This window comes from Mirounga leonina, unplaced genomic scaffold (genome assembly GCF_011800145.1).
Source record: "Mirounga leonina isolate KUSES-001 unplaced genomic scaffold, KU_Mleo_1.0 Mir_151, whole genome shotgun sequence".
Classification (NCBI taxonomy): domain Eukaryota; kingdom Metazoa; phylum Chordata; class Mammalia; order Carnivora; family Phocidae; genus Mirounga; species Mirounga leonina.
The window spans coordinates 3,177,241-3,195,770 of NW_023270377.1; the positions used below are offsets into that span (position 1 = coordinate 3,177,241).

At 58.8% G+C, this 18,530-nt stretch overlaps 1 protein-coding gene across 1 annotated transcript in view; it reads right to left on the bottom strand.

Annotated features, from left to right (window-relative positions):
- Positions 1-467: 467 nt before the first annotated feature.
- MLPH (melanophilin) overlaps positions 468-18,530 on the bottom strand; it is a 40,394-nt gene continuing 22,331 nt past the window's right edge. The window contains exons 6-16 of the mRNA XM_035006793.1: positions 17,662-17,765; positions 16,358-16,474; positions 15,026-15,242; positions 12,728-12,867; positions 8,881-9,066; positions 8,461-8,616; positions 6,901-6,993; positions 6,190-6,261; positions 4,580-4,637; positions 2,467-2,567; positions 468-794 (exon numbers count right to left, since the gene is read on the bottom strand). Coding sequence (XP_034862684.1) covers positions 768-794; positions 2,467-2,567; positions 4,580-4,637; positions 6,190-6,261; positions 6,901-6,993; positions 8,461-8,616; positions 8,881-9,066; positions 12,728-12,867; positions 15,026-15,242; positions 16,358-16,474; positions 17,662-17,765 — 1,271 coding nt within the window. The 3' untranslated portion in view covers positions 468-767. The remainder of the gene's footprint in view (positions 795-2,466; positions 2,568-4,579; positions 4,638-6,189; positions 6,262-6,900; positions 6,994-8,460; positions 8,617-8,880; positions 9,067-12,727; positions 12,868-15,025; positions 15,243-16,357; positions 16,475-17,661; positions 17,766-18,530) is intronic.

The window sequence follows — 18,530 nt, forward strand, 5'->3', positions numbered from 1 at the left end:
GCACACACACGCACGCACACACAGGCACACGCGCGCGCACGCACAGGCACGCGCACACAGGCACACGCGCGCGCACAGGCACACGCGCGCACGCACAGGCATGCGCGCACAGGCACAGGCGCGCACAGGCATGCGCACGCACAAGGCACATGCGCGCACACACAGGCACAGGTGCGCACAGGCACAGGCGTGCGCACACAGGCACAGGCGCGCAGGCACGCGCACGCACACACAGGTGCGTGCATGCAGACGTGCGTGCACAGACACGCACACGCACACACGCAGGCACACGCACACACACAGGCACACGCACACACACAGGCACACGCGTGCGCACACACACGCACGCACACACAGGCACACGCACGCGCACATACAGGCACCCTGACACCGCGTAGAGTACACACACGGCAGATGCTGCACCGAGCCAGCAGGGAAAGGGCTAAAAGATCACACTGAGAATGTTCTTCTTTTTGTCCTTCAAAGAGTTTAACGCCGTCCTAAAGGGAAGCCAGGTCAGCTTAGATGTTTCTCACGGATCAGAGCGGGCCGGCAGGGGTGGGGGCGGAGGTCGTCCGTGAACGTGGGGGAGGAGCCGAGGGTCTGAGAACGCGGGTCCCTCGGTGGACGGTGCTGCGTCCTGTCTCTCCCCGGACTGCGTGCAGCACAGAGCGCGGGGCAGACGGAGGAACGGGACGGTGAGGCGGAGGGAAGGAGAGGGCTAGGGCCCCCGGGTCGCTCCGTCTTGTTCCGACAAAGCTCCCCCTTTAGGGCTGGTGGGTCATCACGGGTTTCTGTGGAGCACAAATACACACTCACATAGTTGTGCAAGATGGGTGTGCACACAGACACATGTGCAGACACCTGTGCACACACGCACAGACACGTGGGCACGCAACAGATATACAAGCGTGCACACAGGCATGTATACATGCACAGACACACGTGGGCACGCAACACAGACATACGAGTGTGCACACACAGGTGAGCATACACGCAGAGACACACATGTGCACGCACACACATACGAGCATACACACAGTGCACACACACGCACAGACACGTGGGCACGCACACATACGAGTGTGCACACACACACACAGGAGTGCACACAGCAACACGCAGACACACAAACACGTTGGTCAGAGGTGCCGGTCAATCCCTGTGCAGTTTCTGCACAGCGACTCTGCCTCCGCTCCCCCAGCTGGGTTAGCGGCACTGGCCTGTCATCAGAGGGGGTGTACGGATGGAAAGTATCGGAAAATGTAAGGCTCTGAAACACAAGGAGCTGTATTCTAACCTGAAAGCATTTAGATTCTCAAGTCCCTGTTGGCCAATTTCTCATTAGTGGTCATCAGCCCTCCGTCTGGGATGGCCCTGCACTGGCCACAGTCCCGACACCTCCTTCTGGTTAAAGTGGGCTTGCGGGCACCTCTACCCTGTGCCATCTCCCCCTACACACGTCCCCTCGTCCCCTTGTTGGGGCGGCCAAACGATGGCGGGGTCACCCACCTCCCTGTGGCCAGCATAAGCTCACACACTTAGGATCAGCCTTTTTGCTGTAGTTGTGCATCCCCGGCGTGAGATGCTTGGAAACCCTTTTTTAAGAATGGAGTTCACGGAGAGAATAAAGCGCCGGCAAGAGGTGCGAGTGGAGAGCCACCGGGGTCGCGGGGGTTCGGGCCTTGACTGTGGCCACCGGCACCGAGTCGTCATGCCCATCCCCAGGCTGTGGGCGTGACCTTGAGGTCCTAAGAGATGGGCTCTTCTGAGCTGTCACGGAGCCACGTCTCCGAGGTGCTGCTGGGGTTGCCTCAGGCAGGCAGCGCCCATGCGGGGAGAGCTGGTGCTTTCACCGGCTCTCGAGAGGGGGAGCCAGGACGGGGCACTCTGCAGAGCGCTCTCTCCCATGGAACCTGGGGGACAGCCTTGACCCCAGCATCTGCACATGTGCTTTGCTGAATGACCTTTACAGCACTCGTGAGCTGCTGGGGCTGTGAGGACAGTGTCCTCTCTCTCTCGTGGATGGTCCCCTCCCCCGAGCGTCCTGTCTCGTGGGCGGTCCCCTCCCCTGAGCATCCTCACTGTCTCGTGGGTGGTCCCCTCCCCCGAGCGTCCTGTCTCGTGGGCGGTCCCCTCCCCTGAGCATCCTCACTGTCTCGTGGGCAGTCCCCTCCCCCGAGTGTCGTCACTGTCTCATGGATGGTCCCCTCCCACGAGTGTCCTCTCTGTGTCACGATGGTCCCCTTCCCCAAGCCGAGACCCACCCCAGGGTAAGCGGGGACCCCTATCACTGGTATATTCTGGTACCTTTAAGAAATGTTTTCAATTTTTCTATAAATATTTTGCTGATTTCACTTGTTAGTTTATCCCCATTTTCTCTGCTCTGGAGTCTTAACACCAACGTGTAAACCTGACGGGTCAGGGAGTTTCCAAGCCGCCTCAGGAGGGAAGAGACAAGCTTACCGCAAAGCTGTGGTTGGCCACCCCCTTCCGGCTGTTGGGGTTTCTCTGTGTCAGGGATCCGCGGTACACCGACTGCCGACCAAAGGAGGCCCCGTCTTTACCTTCAGGGGCACAGAAGCATGTCAGCAGCTGTGCAAACACACTTCTTTCTCCCTTGCCTTGGAGCGAGCATTAAAATCCGCTCTCTCTCCTATCTCTCGGCTCCAGAAATGCTCCCTCGGGCGAAACACAACACAACACGCCATTGCGTTTCCTTTAATTCTTGAAGTGCCACGGGCCTGGGGGGTCTGGGAACCCTGCCCCTCAGAAGAGGGTCCCCCCCAGGGCTTCGGTCGTGTAGCTGCGGCATTTGGTCTCACATCCTAGTCAACTGTTTGTGTTCATGGGCACAAGTGAGCAAATCCCGGGGGTCTTCCTCCTCTGGCAGGTGTAGTGGGGGCCCTGCCTGACATGCACCTGCTCTCGGGGGGGGGGGGTGCTGGGCCACGTCTCCTCTGCCCAGCCCCGTGTCCCTTGACGTCAAGGTGGCAGCTTGACATCAGCCGCGGCGGAGTGTTTACAGCACAGAAATTGGCAGAGGCTACACAGCAGGGCTGAGTGTCATGTTTTGGCAGGGGGGCTGGCAAACGAGCTCAGGGTTCCACTGTGGGCAGAGAACGAGTTGCTGGGCTTTGCCCCCCTTCCTGCTCCTAAACTCTGTGGAGGGTGCTGCTAACCCAGCGATCCCAGCTACGGGGCAGTGAACCCTTCCCGTGTGGGGACGGACGTCTGGCACATGGGTGAGAAGCCACCCCGCCAAGGCTGGCCGTGGTGACCGGAGAGGAGTGTGGGGACCAGCAGCTGCAGCCGGGCCGTTTAGTCCCTGGAAAGCCCGCCGGCTCCAGGGGGCCCGGGACCAGGTGAGTGGCCTCTGACTGACCAGGCGCTCGCCCCGTGGCCCCCCGCTGCAACCGTGAGCCTTCACTTGGGTGGTAGCCCCGGGGCCTGCTGGAAGCTCCCCCTGCTCCGCGGCAGGTGGCCTCGCTGACAAAGTCCGTCACCCCGCTCGTGGCCCTGAGTCAGGGATTCGCCTCAAAGGGCCTCGGGACCAGCTCTGTCTCTGGCCTGACCTGCCCGGGTACGGGGAGCTCTGGGGTGCAAAGAGGAAGCTGCATGGAGGAGAGCTGGGTGCAAAGAGGGCTGTGCAAAGATGTCCCCTGAGGAGGTGGTGGAGAATGTTCTGGAGGTGGTGGAGAACCTCCTGGGAGGGGCGCTGCACTTGGCCTTCAGAGGGCAGAGGCGGGTAGGAAAGGGAGCGAGGAGCGCTCCAGGCAGAAGGCCCGGCCCAGGCAAAGGTACGGAGGTGTGTGTGCACAGAGCGCTCGACACCCCCATGTGCCTGTGAGGTGTGTGTTGTTCACCCAAGGGTCCCGTGTGGGGCAGAAAGTGAGGGTCTGGAAGGCTGTGCTAAGAAATCCCACTCATTCTGCAGGCAGGTGGGAGCCAACGATTGTTCGGGAGCAGAAGAGGAACATAGAGAGCTCTTTGTGCTGGGACCATGGCTGTGGGTGGTGAGGGCAGAGCTCAGATGCAGGGACAAGAGGAGATGCCACAGTGGCTCAGAGGCCTGACACAGCAGCGGAGGGACTGGACCCTGACCTGGGAAAGGGGCTGCTTCCCTCTGTGATCCTCGGGCGGGCTGCAAGGGGAGCAAGACACGATTCCCCGACAGCCCGGCCGTGCACCGTGGACGAGGCAGCCAGGCCTATCACCCTGGTCGTGGAGCAAAGTTGATGTCCTGGTCACCACTGAGACATCAAGGGAAGCTAAGTTACCTTCTGTGCTTTGCATGAGAAGGGTGATAAGCCTTAAGCCTTAGAGCAGTTTACAATGCAGAACGTGGAAAACGCCAGCGCCACGCCCATTGCGTGCTCAACCAGGCGGGTTCCAGAACACCAACCCACTGGAATGCTTCCTGGCAGGAGCGGCTCGGGGAGTCATCCTTCAGGCCCCGGGGGCATGGGATGCTGTGTCCCAGAGATTACACAGAAATGCAGAACCCCCACTGGCCACTTTCACACCCTCGAGCTCATCTCCCAGGCCCTCGGGGTTGAGGGAAGCCGCTAACTCTTACCTTGACTTTTCGGGGAATTACCGAACTTCCTTCTGAGAAGACAGGGCGCTGTCATCACCTAGAAGAAAGAAGACATCTCAGGGCTTCGCTGAACTACTGTAATCCTTGGCAACACTGGGAGCTAAACTGGGACTTCTCACGGTTCTTCCAGATTCTAGTGAATCCGGTCAGCTGTCTTCTGTTCTTAGGCAATATCAGAACTTTTGTCAGTGTTAAAATACACGGTATCAATAAATGAAGCACCAAACGCCAGAGCATAAAAGAGACGCGTACGTTTGTCAACGGTGGGTGGGAGGGCAGGGAGAGCACGCATCTCAGCCCCGCAGACCTGGGTTCAAATCCAGGTATCCCCCACCCACCCCTGTGATGTGGACGACTGTGTGTCCTCTCTGAACTCGTCTGGAAAAGGGGCCACTAGCCCCTTCTCGGGGTTACTGGGAGACTACCTGCTCCTCACATGTCCCCAGCGCCCATGGCTTTTGGTCCCCATGCCTTCCCTTCACTCTCCCGTTGACAGCCTCTCCGTGATGGCATCGTCCGCTCCCTGTTTTGCCTCTCCGGGCACGAGCAGGTGGCCTGACCCCCCTGGAAATCTTCCCAACGTCCGGCCCCCGAGATTCTGCCTGGCTGGTTTTGTGGGCTGCACCTGGAGGCCTGCAGGAGAGGCGTCCGGGGCTGGGCTTCCCTGAGCCAGTCAGGAAGCACCGTGGTCCCCAGAAGAGGGTGGGATGTCAGGGCCAGGGGGCCTGGGCCGAGACCCCTCCGTCCCTTATGGTCTGTGTGATCTCAATCAAGTACGTCAACCTCCCTGAGCTTGGGTTGGCTCATCGGGACAACAGGCTTAATCCCAATGCCTCCTCAACCAGGTTTGTGAACCTCAAATGGAAGAGCAGTTAAAGCACTGTTTCTACCTGTAAAGAGCTACCCAGTGTCCATATCACGATACACACGTGACCGCGTGTTCGCTATGGCTCCTGGGGGCATCAGGCAGCAGGCAGGACTGAGACTAGACGCCACTCTTTCTGGGGCACCGGGGATGGCGCCTCCCACCGCACCTCTAACCGCACCACCTGCACCTTGGAGATCGGGCTCACTCCCGGCTGGCGCCTCCCCTGCACGCTGTGAATGGGGCCACCGTCTCCCACACCCCTGGTCCCCGTGCCACCGCATGCGCCCGGGTTCCTGATGCGTCCACTGCTAGAGCACCTGCATCTCCCAGATGGGGCCTGTCCCCAGGTCGCTGGAGCCCGCCTGCCTGCGCAAGGCCAGGAAGAGCCCGGAATGGACGGCGTCCATGAGTGACGGGCGTGCAGGGGTGCACGCGGCCTCCTTGCCCCCACGCAGGACAATGCCCAGTGCGTCCCTCTGAGCCAAACATACCTTGCATGGGGTTTGCCTCCTTCCCTCTCTGCCCCACCTTCCCGCTCCCCACCTGGATTTTCCTGGGTTTCCCCCACAGTCTGACGCCAACCCTGTCCCAGCACGCGCCTCTGAGGACGCTGTCCTGCAGGGCTGGCGGAGCTCACTCAGTCCGTACGGGTCAGCCCACCACCGCCCGGGCTCATCCCGCGACTGGAAGAGCCGCCCCACTCTCTTGCGACGACCCATACCTCCTCCGCAGGGTCTGCATTCGGATCCTTAGGACTCTGGTCCAATCTCCCAGCAAGTCGGGGAAGAAATATCTGGAGGACAAGGAAAAAGCCTGTATCTGATGGCTCCTTGTTTGACCCCCGTCACAGGGGGGCAGGCGGGACAGAGGGACGGCCCTTCTCCCTGAGCACGGGGCCAGGCGCTCAGGGACGGCCGTCAGCCCCCAGCGCACCAGGTTCAACAAAGTAACACACAGAGTAGCCAGTTAGCTCTGAAGTTCAGATAAACAGTGAATAAGGTTTGTTTATAAGTATGTTCCAAGTATCGCACAGGAAATACGTACGCTCAAAAATGATGTGTCGTTTATCTGAAGTTCAGACGTACTGGGCATCCTGTATATCACCTGCAGCTGGACCTGGGGCTCTCCCGGGACCACACTGTGTTCGCCTGCCAGGTTACCCCACCGGTGTGACCGGCCTGGGGACCCCAGCTTGACTCTGGGGAGAAGGATGTTGGTCCCAGACCTGCCGCAGGGCTGGGGAGGGGCAGCCCCCTCTCTGCGTCCCCGGAGAATCTGTTCCAGTCACATCCAGCCAGGCAGGCGAGGCCGGAAGGGAGGCGGCCAGCCAGCCTCTTGGTTTCAGGCCCCGGGGTGGGGAGGGCAGCGGCTGGGGGGCTGGGGTGGCTGGGGCTCTGGGCACAAAGCTGGGCGCCGGGGCCCCTGCACTCACAGGGAGGTTGGATTTCCTCTGGGGCTTTCCCGATGCCTTCACCGAGAGCCCTGCAGCCTGCAAGGCAGCAATCTTGGACTTGATGTTGGAGACCTGGCAGGAAAAAGGACAGACACATGGACGTCACTCTGATGTGCCAACTCGACATCACAGTCCAGGAAGAGAAGCTGCCCGTTCACTGATTTTGTTACGGTCCCCTTAAGATAGGGGTCCCGACAGACATGCTTCCTGGGGGCCCATTTTCATGCATCTTCCATGGTTGTTGGGGAAGGGGCTGCTGTTCCTTGCGGGTCACCCTCCAGACAGGAGCAGGGGGGCTCTGCACACTTTCGGCACATCAGGAAGCCTGGATCCCCCCAGGCATGGCAGGAGGGGCAGTGCTGGGGACCATGTCACCATAGCTCTAAGGGACAGGGCTACACTCTGGGCAAAGGCTTGGCTGGCATCTGGCAGAGCCTGCCTTCCTGACGTCATTTTAAATCGGCCCCCACAGCAGCCAGAGGAAACTTCTGGAAGCAGAAACAAGGCCCCATCCCCCCTGTTCTAATCCATCCAACGGCTCTCTGGACTCTGCCCTCCTCTTGGACCTGCCTCCTCCCCTCTCCCCCTCAATCCCTCTGCCCCAGGCTCAGGGTTTCACTGCTCCTTCCTGAACACGCCAAGTTCAAGACCACCCCAGGACCTTTGCACATGTGTGCTGTCTTCTTCTTGTAATAACCCTTCCTGAGCAGCCCACCTGGTGGCTCCACCGAGCCACCCTCACTTCCTGTTTGCACAGCTCGCTTCAAGAACTGAGCTCCTTGGCCGTTGGCTTGTCCTCTATCTCCTCCCACGAAAGCATAAGCCTCCATGAAGGCAGGGGCTCCATCTAAGAATGCGCCAGCTGTGTCTTTTGTGTCCTGCCATTTTCAGGAGTTTGAAATCGTTTGCCGAGCAAGAAGGAATAAAAGAACGCAAAGTCCTTGGGCTGGTTTGTCCCCCTAATGAGCACAGCTCTGGAGACACGCTCCTTACTCCCGGTGGGCACCTGCTGATGAGCAGAAGCGAGCAAGGGCCGTGGGTGTTGGCTCCCCTTGCAGCCTGAGGGGCAGACCCTCTTTTCTCTGGGGGTCCCCAAGGGGAGGGCAGGGCAGAGCCCAGTCACCTCGGCTGTCCCTGAGAGACCCTGGCTCTGTCCTTTGACCTTTGTACACTACTGATACAACCCTCACCCGAACTCAAGTCCTGGACCCACACTCGGGCTCACAGGATGGCCCTTGTGTCAGAGTCTGGTCCTGAGCCCCAGCGCTGTCCTCAGACCTAAGCCTGCTTCTGAAGAAGCCCCCTCCTGCTGGGATAGGGAGGGGTAAGCGTCAACATCATTCCTGTAGGGATGAAAACCCTGCTTGCCTCTCACCAAGGCAAATGGGACGAAGACAGGGGTGGTGGGATGAGCAATTCCCACGGAAACCCCCAAGCTCCTATTCCGGAGCTTCGGGTGGGCTGTCCACAGCCTCCAGAACTTCAGGGCCCACCACGATGCCACTTGGGGAGCCCCCCATCCCCCGGGCCTGGTGCTACCTCGCTCTCCACCTGCTGAACCTCAGAGGCCGTGAGGGCCACTCTGTCCTCCAGCTCCAGCAGCTCCTCGTCTGTGGTCCTGCCGGGCTGCACGAGGTCCTGAGGGTCCTGGGGGGTGGTTTCCTGTCTGTACGCCTGGCCCACAGCCACGCTCATCTAAGAGAGGGAAGCACGGAACATGACCACCAGCAGGAGAGATGTCAGGGCCCTCCCCAAGACGGGCCCATCCTATGACACTCTTTCCTCTGAACTCGGGTGGGGCTGGCCGAGGGTTAAGCATCCCATGCAGCTCTTGTTGGGGCTCAGGGCCGACCGTGCATTGGCCGGCTGCCTGGGGTGGGCCAGTGGCTTAGTCACAAACTCTTGCCTCCTGGGCCCACCTCTGCCCAGGTCCTGCCGAGCCCACTCGGGCGGCCTCACCTCCAGGGCTGCCCCGGGGAGGTCCCTGATGGAGGGGCTCCTGTCCAGGTCTGCCTCTTCCTCCTTGCTCCCCTCCTCCTCGGATGAGGCCCCCTGATCACTGATGTGGCTGGTCAGCTCCTCCAGCTTCCTCCTGAGGGTCTCTTCTTCTCTGTCGGCATCTGTGGGCTCGCAGCCCGTGAGACACTGAAACCAACGAACAGATCTGCGTTCAGTTGGTCATCCGTGTGCACCGTGCTCAGAGGCAGGGCTCTGGGAGAAGTCTCCACCCCTTCTACAGAAGAGCTTGCCCGCAGTGCCCGTGCTGGGGCCAGTCCCGGCCCTCAGAAACCGGGCTCTGCAGGTGGGGCGCTCCTGGTGATCCTGTTGCCACCCAGGCCAAAGACCTACCTTTTGTGAACCAGACACTGAGCTTTCCCTCGTGGACACTTTTACCATGGGAGGACAGTTCTTCCCTCTGACCCTAAATGGGGCCCCCAAGCCGAGGGACTGGCCGGAGGACAAAGCCACCAGCAGGAATCTGGGGCCCATCACTGCAGAAGCACCAAATTCCCAAGCACTGGAAGGAAAGCTAAGGCCGCCATCCATAACATGACCTGGGAAGGGAGCGTGAAACACATTTTGACACCGAGAGTTCTAGAATACCAAGCGAAAGCTGGGAGTGGCACCAGAAGAGAGGGTAAGGGAGTGAGCACAGAAGAAGAGGTGACAAATTCAGCGAGCGAGGAAGCTGAATCTGAAAGGGATGATGCGTCACGACCAAGAGCTAGCTGTTGTCTTGCCACCGCCGCTCCTGATCAGCACAGGAAGGCGCCAGTTCATGATGCCAGGCTGCTCGAAGCAAAAGTCATTAGCTGGCAAGAGCCCTGGGTCACTGTGGGCCAGGAGGTGCCAGGTAACAACCTCAAGTGACTAAAATTACAACTTCCTCTCCCCCTGAGTCACCAGAGTCTATTAGCGCCCAGACCGAGACCCGAGAAAATCAATTCTTCCGTCTTCTTCCAAGCCCAGCAGGTACGTCTTTCCTGCCATTATCTGTGGCTCACCTTGTTTTCAGAGGGGAATGGCCCTTGAGGGGCCAATCTGCCCGAAGAAGAACAGGAAGCTGAGAAACGTCAGCACAAGTCTCGGTGAGGACTCAGAGCGGCTGCTGGTAACTGAGCCCCCCTCTGGCTGCACTGGGCAGAGAGGCGGGCATCGATACCGGGCTGCAGGAGTGTGCACAGACCGCTTCTGTCTCCCGGAGAGCACGGTGTGCAAAGGACACGTGGCCGCCACGGCAGACCCCCCGACACGGTCACTGTCAAATGTCACCCCCAGAGTGAGAAAGAAAAGCACCCCAAGACAAGGAACTGGAATGCTCATCTGGGGTTGGAGAAGAGGCAGGAGCTGAGGGGCAGCACAGACCTGCGGGCCCTCGCAGGGACCCCTGTAAGAGTCTGCCCTGGGTTTTCCCCGGTGCACCGGGCCTGCTGCCCACTTGCCTTTACATAAAGATGCGAGGGGCACATGCCGGGTGAGATGCTGGTGGAGGTGGAGTCGGAGACGGGCTCTAAGCATGAAATAGGGAATCGTTCAAGGAGGCAGGAAGGATGGCAGGTACCAGTGGGGCTAGATGCCAGGGCATGTATTTTACTGAAAGTTACTAAAGTTGTTAAGTTAAAAACTTGCTGAAAATAGACAATTCTAGTCTTTATTGCCGCCTTCTGACTGGGGGCTTCTCTGCCGGCCGTGGCTCTGGTCTCACCTGTCCTGGTCTCAGCGCCCCTCCACCGCTGGCCCCCAGCCCTCCTGGACACTGAGCCCTGGTCTGATCAAAGGTCACCTTCCTGCGTAGTGTTTTCCTCACTATTCTGTAAAAGGGGGCTCAGACCCCAAGAAGTGTGAGCCACCCTGGGTGCAGAATGGTAGATGGCTTTCACTGCAGACCTTCTCAGGGCCTGTCACACCCTGCTGTGCTCAGGGCAGGGGGAGAGGGCACTTCTTCCAGAGACGGAGGGTGGGCCCAGAGAACTTCTAGCCTGCTGGCTGTAGGAAGCTTCTGGGCGGCATTCCAGGAAAGAGAGTCAGCTGTGCCTGAGGGCACTGACTCTGGAGAGCGCGAGACTCCACATTTCTATTCTGCTGACATTGTTGAGCTCAGTCAATTTTAAAACATAAAACATACACCGATTCCTCAAAAGCCGTGCAAGGAAGGGCTCCTTCTATCCTTCTACAAGTCCGCTGCTTGTTTTCGGCAGAGCATTTCCTGGGGCTCGGCGAGAGGATGGAGGTTGGAAGAACCTCTAACCTTTCCTACGTCAGCTGAGACTGGGGAGCGGCCGGCACCCCACCTGCCTGTGCAGGTCCTGCCCCATGCGGGCACATATGCTGCTGGGGACAGAGTTCAGCAAAGCCTGGGCCCTGCTGGGCAGCTCCCCTGGTCACCGATGGCTGTGGGCCGTGCTGGTGGGGTGACAGCCGGGACTTTTAGCTGGTGGTATGCACTGTGGCTGTGTCAGACCCGCTCCCCCTGGGTCGTCTGAGTGCACGAGGGTAAGGGGCTGGGGAAGGCCCTAGCTCCCTGCAGAACAGCCCCTCCCAGCTCTGGCCCCCTCGCCTGCCCCTCGGTCCCCTGCCCCTCCCGCCTGCTTCTGGAACCGCATCAAGCACAATTGCACGCATCCCAACTGCTTCCTGCCTTTTCTGAACACGCTCAACATCGGTCAGTCCTTCCACCTGATAGCCCAGAGCTCAGCCCCTGGGTCCCGAGGGGAGGCTCCCCAGGCGCATCCCCCACCCCTCAAACCTCCCTGGGGGAGGGTCCCGGGAGGAGCTCTGTGCCATGCATTAGAACCTGCATCAGTCCCGGCTCCTGAAAATGGGCCTGAGACCAGCTGTGGCTAAGCTACGTCCGAGATTCTCCATCCAGAGCGGGGCCCTCCTGTCGGTTTCCTGCTTCCAGTCACTCACTTACAGACGGCCCCAATCCCACGATCTCCTCCCTAGGAGTTGGGCCTGACCCGGGTCTTTGGTGAGTCTGTATCAGGCTAGTGGTCATGCTGTCCTCGTATGAAGCACTGTCGTCTTCCCCCAGTAAAGTGTACTTGCTCAGACCTAAATCTGTCTGTAAGTGGGACCACGGTTTAAACTCAGTAAAGGGAACCCGGGGTACTCAGAGGAACCCTGTGGTTTAGGTCATAAATCAGGCTCTGCAGTGTGAGGGAGTCGCACTCCTTTAACAGGTGTTACGTATTCTAAGTTAAATTTTCTTAAACCCTGCATGACGTCTGCTAAAGGTATAAAAGGGGTATTTCCTCCTCTTGTCAATGACAGAACACTTGATCCAGTATAAAGTATTTGCATCCAAAGGAATCAAGCACTGATATGAGCTACAATATGGACAGACCTCGAAAACGTGACGCTGCGTGCAGGAAGCCAGACACGAAAACTCACGCGGCGAACGCTTCCGTCTAGATGCAACGCCCAGAAGAGGCGAAGCCCGGAGACAGGAAGCAGGCTGGTGGCCGCCCGCGGCCGGAGGGAGGGGACAGGGAGCGACTGCTCACGGGATCAGTTTCCCTTTGGGCCAATGACGTTTGGGGACCAACAGGAGTACGACACTGTGAATGTACTAAGTGCGAGTGAACGTCCACTTCAGGACGCTGAATTTTACGTTCTGTGAATTTCACGTCGATAGAACAGTGGCTATTTTGAAGATATCGCACGCGCGTCTGCTACGTAGGCTTGTGCAAACGAGCAGTTTTAAAGCACTGGAAGCTCTGATGTCTCCGACATGACTTGGCGTGAAGGTAAAAAGGCTCCACCCAAGGCAGCAGCAAGAAGGAACTGTTCGCAGCTGCCTTACCTGGCTCTGGGACGGGGCGTGGCCTCTCTGTCTGGAACGGCAGGAGGCCGCACTGGGAGCCCGGGTGCTCTCGTCATCGGAGGTGTCCACGGCGGCCAGATACCGGGAGGGGAGCTGCTCACTCCCGATGGCGCTCGTCCCTTTGGAGTGAGAGTGGGATCGAGTTACGCAGCGCGAAAAGCTGGAAGCCAGTGGACACGTTTTTCCCAATAAGGGAAAACGAAAGATGAGGGAAACCGCAGATGTGATTACAGCCCCCAGAGGGGAGGGAGCCGAGAACCTCAGATCAAAGTCGGAATGGAGCGATGGCAAGCCCTCACACGGAAGCTTCAGGAACCAGGCCCCTGCCTGGCACTCTCGGTGGGGCCAGGGGAGCAGAGAGGTACATGGTCGGCGGGAGGATCACAGTGCACCGCATTCCACCACCGGAACCCGTGTGCCCGGAGTGTGGCCCATGCAGGGCCCGGGGAGCGTCTGTGAATGGAGGGGACGTTGGGAAGTCTTTCCACATTGGTCACTACGGGCTTTTTCTCATGCCTGACTTTATGTGGATCCGGGTCATCCACAATGTGCCTGGAAATGCTCATCCTGGACTCCAGGTTTGGGGGGGGGGAGCTCACTATCCCCACGGCCTCACCAAAGGTACCCAGGGCTCCAGGCAGCCTGGATGGCACCACACACACCACCCTGGGAGGTGGGGGGGGGAAGGAGGTGTGGCCGGGGCTGACCACACGGGAGCTCCTGCACCAGGGAGTCACCGTGCACGGCCCCTTCTGTCCTCGACGGCACCAGCCCCCACTGGCTCGGTGAGTCTTGCCAAGCACCTGAGCGAGCTTGGGAGAGGGCCCCGAGCTCCAGTGGGACTCCAGCCCCAGGCCCCGCTGGTTTGGGCCTGGGAGACCGCATGCTGAGGACACAGTGAGGCCGCGCCCCGGCTCCCGGCTACAAGGATAGATAGGATGGAGGTGCGCTGTTTTAAGCCGAGAGGTTTGTGATACTACGATCTCGTTTAGTGTCTACAACCATGCCGCACGATAGGCATGAAGCCCTCTTCACAGTGAGGAGAAACCGAGTCACAGTGGCTAAGCAGGTGGATCGAGTGGCATGCCACGTTCCACCAAACCTCAGATGGCACACCTGCGGGTTGTCTGACGCATCTTGAGACAACGCTGCCCATCAAACTCCTACATGTCCCGGTGAGACGCTCCCAGTTTAAGGGATGGGTGAAAGCCGTGCTGGTTGATCAGAAACGCGGCCTCTCCCTCCCTGCCCGCCGCCCTGTCCATGTCCTCGGGTGGTGTGGGATCACGGTGGGGGGGGGCACAGATCCTGTGCACGTCCCTGTTCTAGGACTTGTTCAATATAGATTCATTTATTCACTGTTTAGGGGGAATTAAAGCCCCATGTTCCTCCCAAAATGCCTCCAGCATCCTAATCAGCCTGTGGACCATGAGATTATGGTTCCTATAATATAATGAGAAAGAAAAACAGAAAGGGGACCTATTTCCTGGCAGACGGTGTCTTAACCACTTTTCCTGGCAGCTAGCCCCACGCGGCGGCCACGTGGGGGCTCGTTAGCGGGAGGGCCAGGCTGCCTCCGTGGTCTCATCTGCTCCTGCATCCGTAGGGTGTCTGAACTCCTGAACCCACAGGGCACAGGAAAAGACAGCAATTCAGGATTTCATTACGAAGCACGCTGTCTGACAACAAAATTAAACTGAGCAAGTCTAGGTTCTCAGCACTTGCAGACCTCGCGATTCAAAGCTGGGAGCTGGTGGTGGACCAGGGGAAGCAGTGCCCAAATGGAACCTGTCCCACCTGTCCCCAAGTGTACTGTCCGTCCATAAGTGCGTCACCTGTCCCCAAGTGCACTGTCCCTAAGTGCACTGTCCATCCCCAAGTGTACTATGGGTCCCCAGGTGCAGCGTCAGTCCCCAGGCTTGGACCTGCCCTTTCCTTTGATCAGGATGGTTGGTCCAGGTGACCAGTGATCCTAATCATTTCAAGGACACCTGCACGTCCCTACCCCGAGCCAGCTCAGTACCCTCCCTATGGCCGGCAGCGAGCTGTGTGGCCAGCTGAGGTGCTAATGCTGGGACTTCTGAGTGTTACAAGAGCAGCGCCCAGCCTGGGGGGCAGGGAGCAGGTGTGGATGGCGTCTACCAGGACCGCACATGCTGGACAGTGTGGTGAAGGAAGGGGTTGCTATCAACCGGCCAGGATGTCTGCACAAATCAGGGCAGTGGACGGGTTTTCCATGGACCGCTTCCCCCATGCAGAGCCCATCAACGGACCTACCAGCTGTGGCAGGAGTCCCTGGGGCTGTCGTGCACGACTCTCCAGGGATGCAGAGCTCAGTGAGGGTGTCCTGTCCCTCAGGTGAGAGGCCGTCCGTCTGCTCTTCTGGACGGGGTTGGCACCCAGAGGCGCTGACATTGGCCTCCTCCAGGACCGTGGCCTCCGGGGAGGTGTCCTTTGCATGGGGTTCATCCATGAAGGCCTGAGCACACGGGACCTGCCAGGTGCGTGAGGTTTTACTAGGAGGGGCAGCTCCTTGGCATGTAAGTCTTTCCATCCCAGTCTGGAGGGTTTCCCGACATCACTGAGCAAATGCTAGACACCCCTCAGCTCTGGCCCCTTGTGATTCAGTTCCCTTTACTTCCAGAAATCCTGCTGAAAGCCATTTACTGCCTACTCTGTCCCATGTGTCCGTGGAAGGCTGGGGCTCCCGAGACCCTGAGCCACTCATTGTACAAGGGAACGCATCTGACAGTCTTGGGGGCTCCGACCCACCTAGAAACTGAAGCCCTGAGGAGGCGGATGGGAAAGTTATTTTTTTTGGGGGGGGTGCATTGTTCTAACTGCATGCACCTTAATACTCCCAGAAAGGGAAGACGGAGTGTGGGCAGGGCCTCCGGGAGGCCCCTCGGCTGCAACCCCAGCACCTCCTCCTCTACCCTTCCTCGGGCCGGCAGAGGGTTCTCTCTGTTGTGCCCTCGTCCCCAAGGAAGCAAGGTGCTGAGGGCTTCTGGAAGCCACATGCCCCAGCTCCTTTCCAGCTTGAGGGGGGCAGGAAGGAGGCAGTCCTCAGGCCCTGGAGGCCGCAGGGGCTGGTCTTGTAGCGGGAGCAGGCTTGTGGCCCAAAGACCACTGCTGTGCCAGCCCACTGCCCTGCTGTCCTCCCCCCAAACTGGTCTGTGGATCAGCCTGGGCAGATGCATCCCTGCCCCCACTCTGGCCTGGACTCACCAGACGGGCGCCCAGGCACATGTCGGGCCCTGAGTCCAGGGCAGACGCCGGTTCCCTGGCCTGCCCTCCTGAATCACAGGGTAGAAGCCTTACTTCTGGGACAAGCAGCCAGCCCGGATCCCCGGCCCCTCATTTGTCCAGCCTTGGTTCCCATCCCGCACTCCCCTTCTCCAAGCTGCCAGACCCATCTCTGCAGAAATGGGGAGTGTGGAGCTTCTGGATCCTGTGCCCCCAGCCCAACTCTCCCCTGGCCTGTCGTGCCCTGATGCCTGCTATGGCCATCGGAACCCTTCCCAGAGCGCCGTCCCCCACCTGGGGCCTGAGTACCTGTCACTCAGGTTATCCCGGGAAGGATGGGGGCAGAAACCAGAGCCCACTGACCTGTAGGCTGTCTGTGGCCGCTGGGACTGGGGACGAATATGGGGGGTGACTGCCAGACCAAGTAGAGTCATCAGAGTCTGCCTCAAAGTCCAAGTCGTGAATAGAAAGGCGCTTTTTCTTAGCAGGTGCAGATGTGGGCAAGAGGAGGAGAGTCGGGGTCAGCTTGACAGAGAGGACCAGGGGCCTCTCCGCCCTGGGCAGCAGGGTGGGTGCCTCCAGGGGCACATCCACTTCCTGCACTAGAAACAAACCCGAAGGAGCTCGAAGGCAGCTTCAGGGGGCCCAGAGGGCTCCCCCTCCGAATCCCCTGCAAGAGCTGCATCCTCAGCATCTCTTAGAGTGAAAGGAAACACCTGCTCAGCCCGAGGGGCCTACGGCTGCCCGGATGTGCTAAGGACACAGGTCCCAGAGCACTGCAGCCTTGGGGTGAGGGGTGGGCAGGGCGGCAGTCTTCTCTCGGGCTGACAGGTACCCTTGAGAGGTGTCGGGCGGGGAGTTCAGGCAAATGAGGGGCACCCACAGTGAGGCCACAGAGGTGGGGACATGTTGTTCAGATGAAATCCTCCCTCACGATAACCTTGATCCTTTAAAGGTAATGTATAGGGAATATTCCAGACACTGGCTGGTGTTCTTTAAGCTCACCGAGTGGCAGGAATACAATTTTCTCACTGTAGACTGGCCAGACCTGGTTGGTGTCAAATCTCACGGACGCCGGCCTCCTCCCGGTGTCTCCAACTAAACTCCTTGTCCCCCCGCACCTGCTCTCCTTCCGTCACACCCCCCCCAAAACCCCAGGGCATACTCTGCTTGTCGCTCACCAAAAATAAGTTACAAAGTAAGTAAAGATGGAAATAAACACTAATAAAAGCAAGGCTCGTGGCTGGCTATGAAGAAAAGTAAAATGTTCATAGAGGGGAGTCTAAAGGGGTTCACTTCCCTGAAAGATGCCAAGGCCACCTTGGAGGACAGCAGGGTGCCCTCTGGGACCCCTGCCTGCCCTCACAACCTCACGAGCCTGCCCCCAGGACCCTGACTGGACGGGTCAAGCAAGCTTCCCTGCAGGCTCCGTCTCCCCCACACCTTGCTTTAGGGTTTCTTATGGTGACACCACGTGCTGAAAACATGATCCTATTTGGTGCTCAGTGCCTCAGAGACTGTCCGGGCATGGCAAAGGAGGCGGGGTCTTTGTGCTCATGCTGTGGGAACTGGTAGAGTCAAGGAGAGTACTGAGATTTTTAGGACATCAGAACCCCAGGCTCCAGCTGGGGGAGGGGCAGGGGCAGAGGTGACTGGGGAAGACTTACCTTGCTGCCAGTGGGCTGGGCCTGGGCCACTATGTCCAGTTCTCCATCTTTATCTGTCTGCTCACTGTCTCCACTTCCCTCACCAGGGCTTGGCTCAGGCCCACCTGCAATGGACCACACACATGATTCAACCCAGGGTGAAGAAGACTGGGGGCAAACCATCCATCCACCCACCCACCTACCCATCCATCCATCCAACCCACCCATCTACCACCCGTCCATTCACCCATCTACCCACCCACCCACCCACCTATCTATCTACTATTCATCCACCTACCTACCTACCCACCCATTCATTCATTCTCCATCCATCCACCCATCCATCCTCCTTCCATCCACCCATCCACTCATTCATCCATTTTCCATCCATACATCCTTCTATCCATCCATCCACTCACTCATCCATTCTCCATCCATCCAACCATCCATTCTCCATCCATCCTTCCATCTACTCATTCATTCATTCTGCATGCACATATCCATCCATCCACCCACTGTGACACATCCAGGCAAGTCCATCTGCTGGCTTTACAAAGACCTATCCAAGCATCGGTTAGACTCGGTCTGAATCCCAGCAGAAAACTATTACTCTGCATCAATTTTGTCGAGGGTCACGCCTATAGGCATTCACCCTCTGTTCATGGACTGTTTCTTGGGCAATCTGTATCCCTGGCCTTGTGGTGGGTGAAGGAGGCCAAGGGCAAAGTCATGTTTTCTCAAACAAACTGCTTTACCTACAGTCATTTCATGTGCTTATCTGCAGGCTGCAGACACAGCTGGGAAGGAGGTGAGCCTCAGCCCCAGGGCTCCCGCCCCTCCTTTCTTTGCCCCCCAGACCCCCTGTCTCACCTGAGCACCCAGGTGGCCCC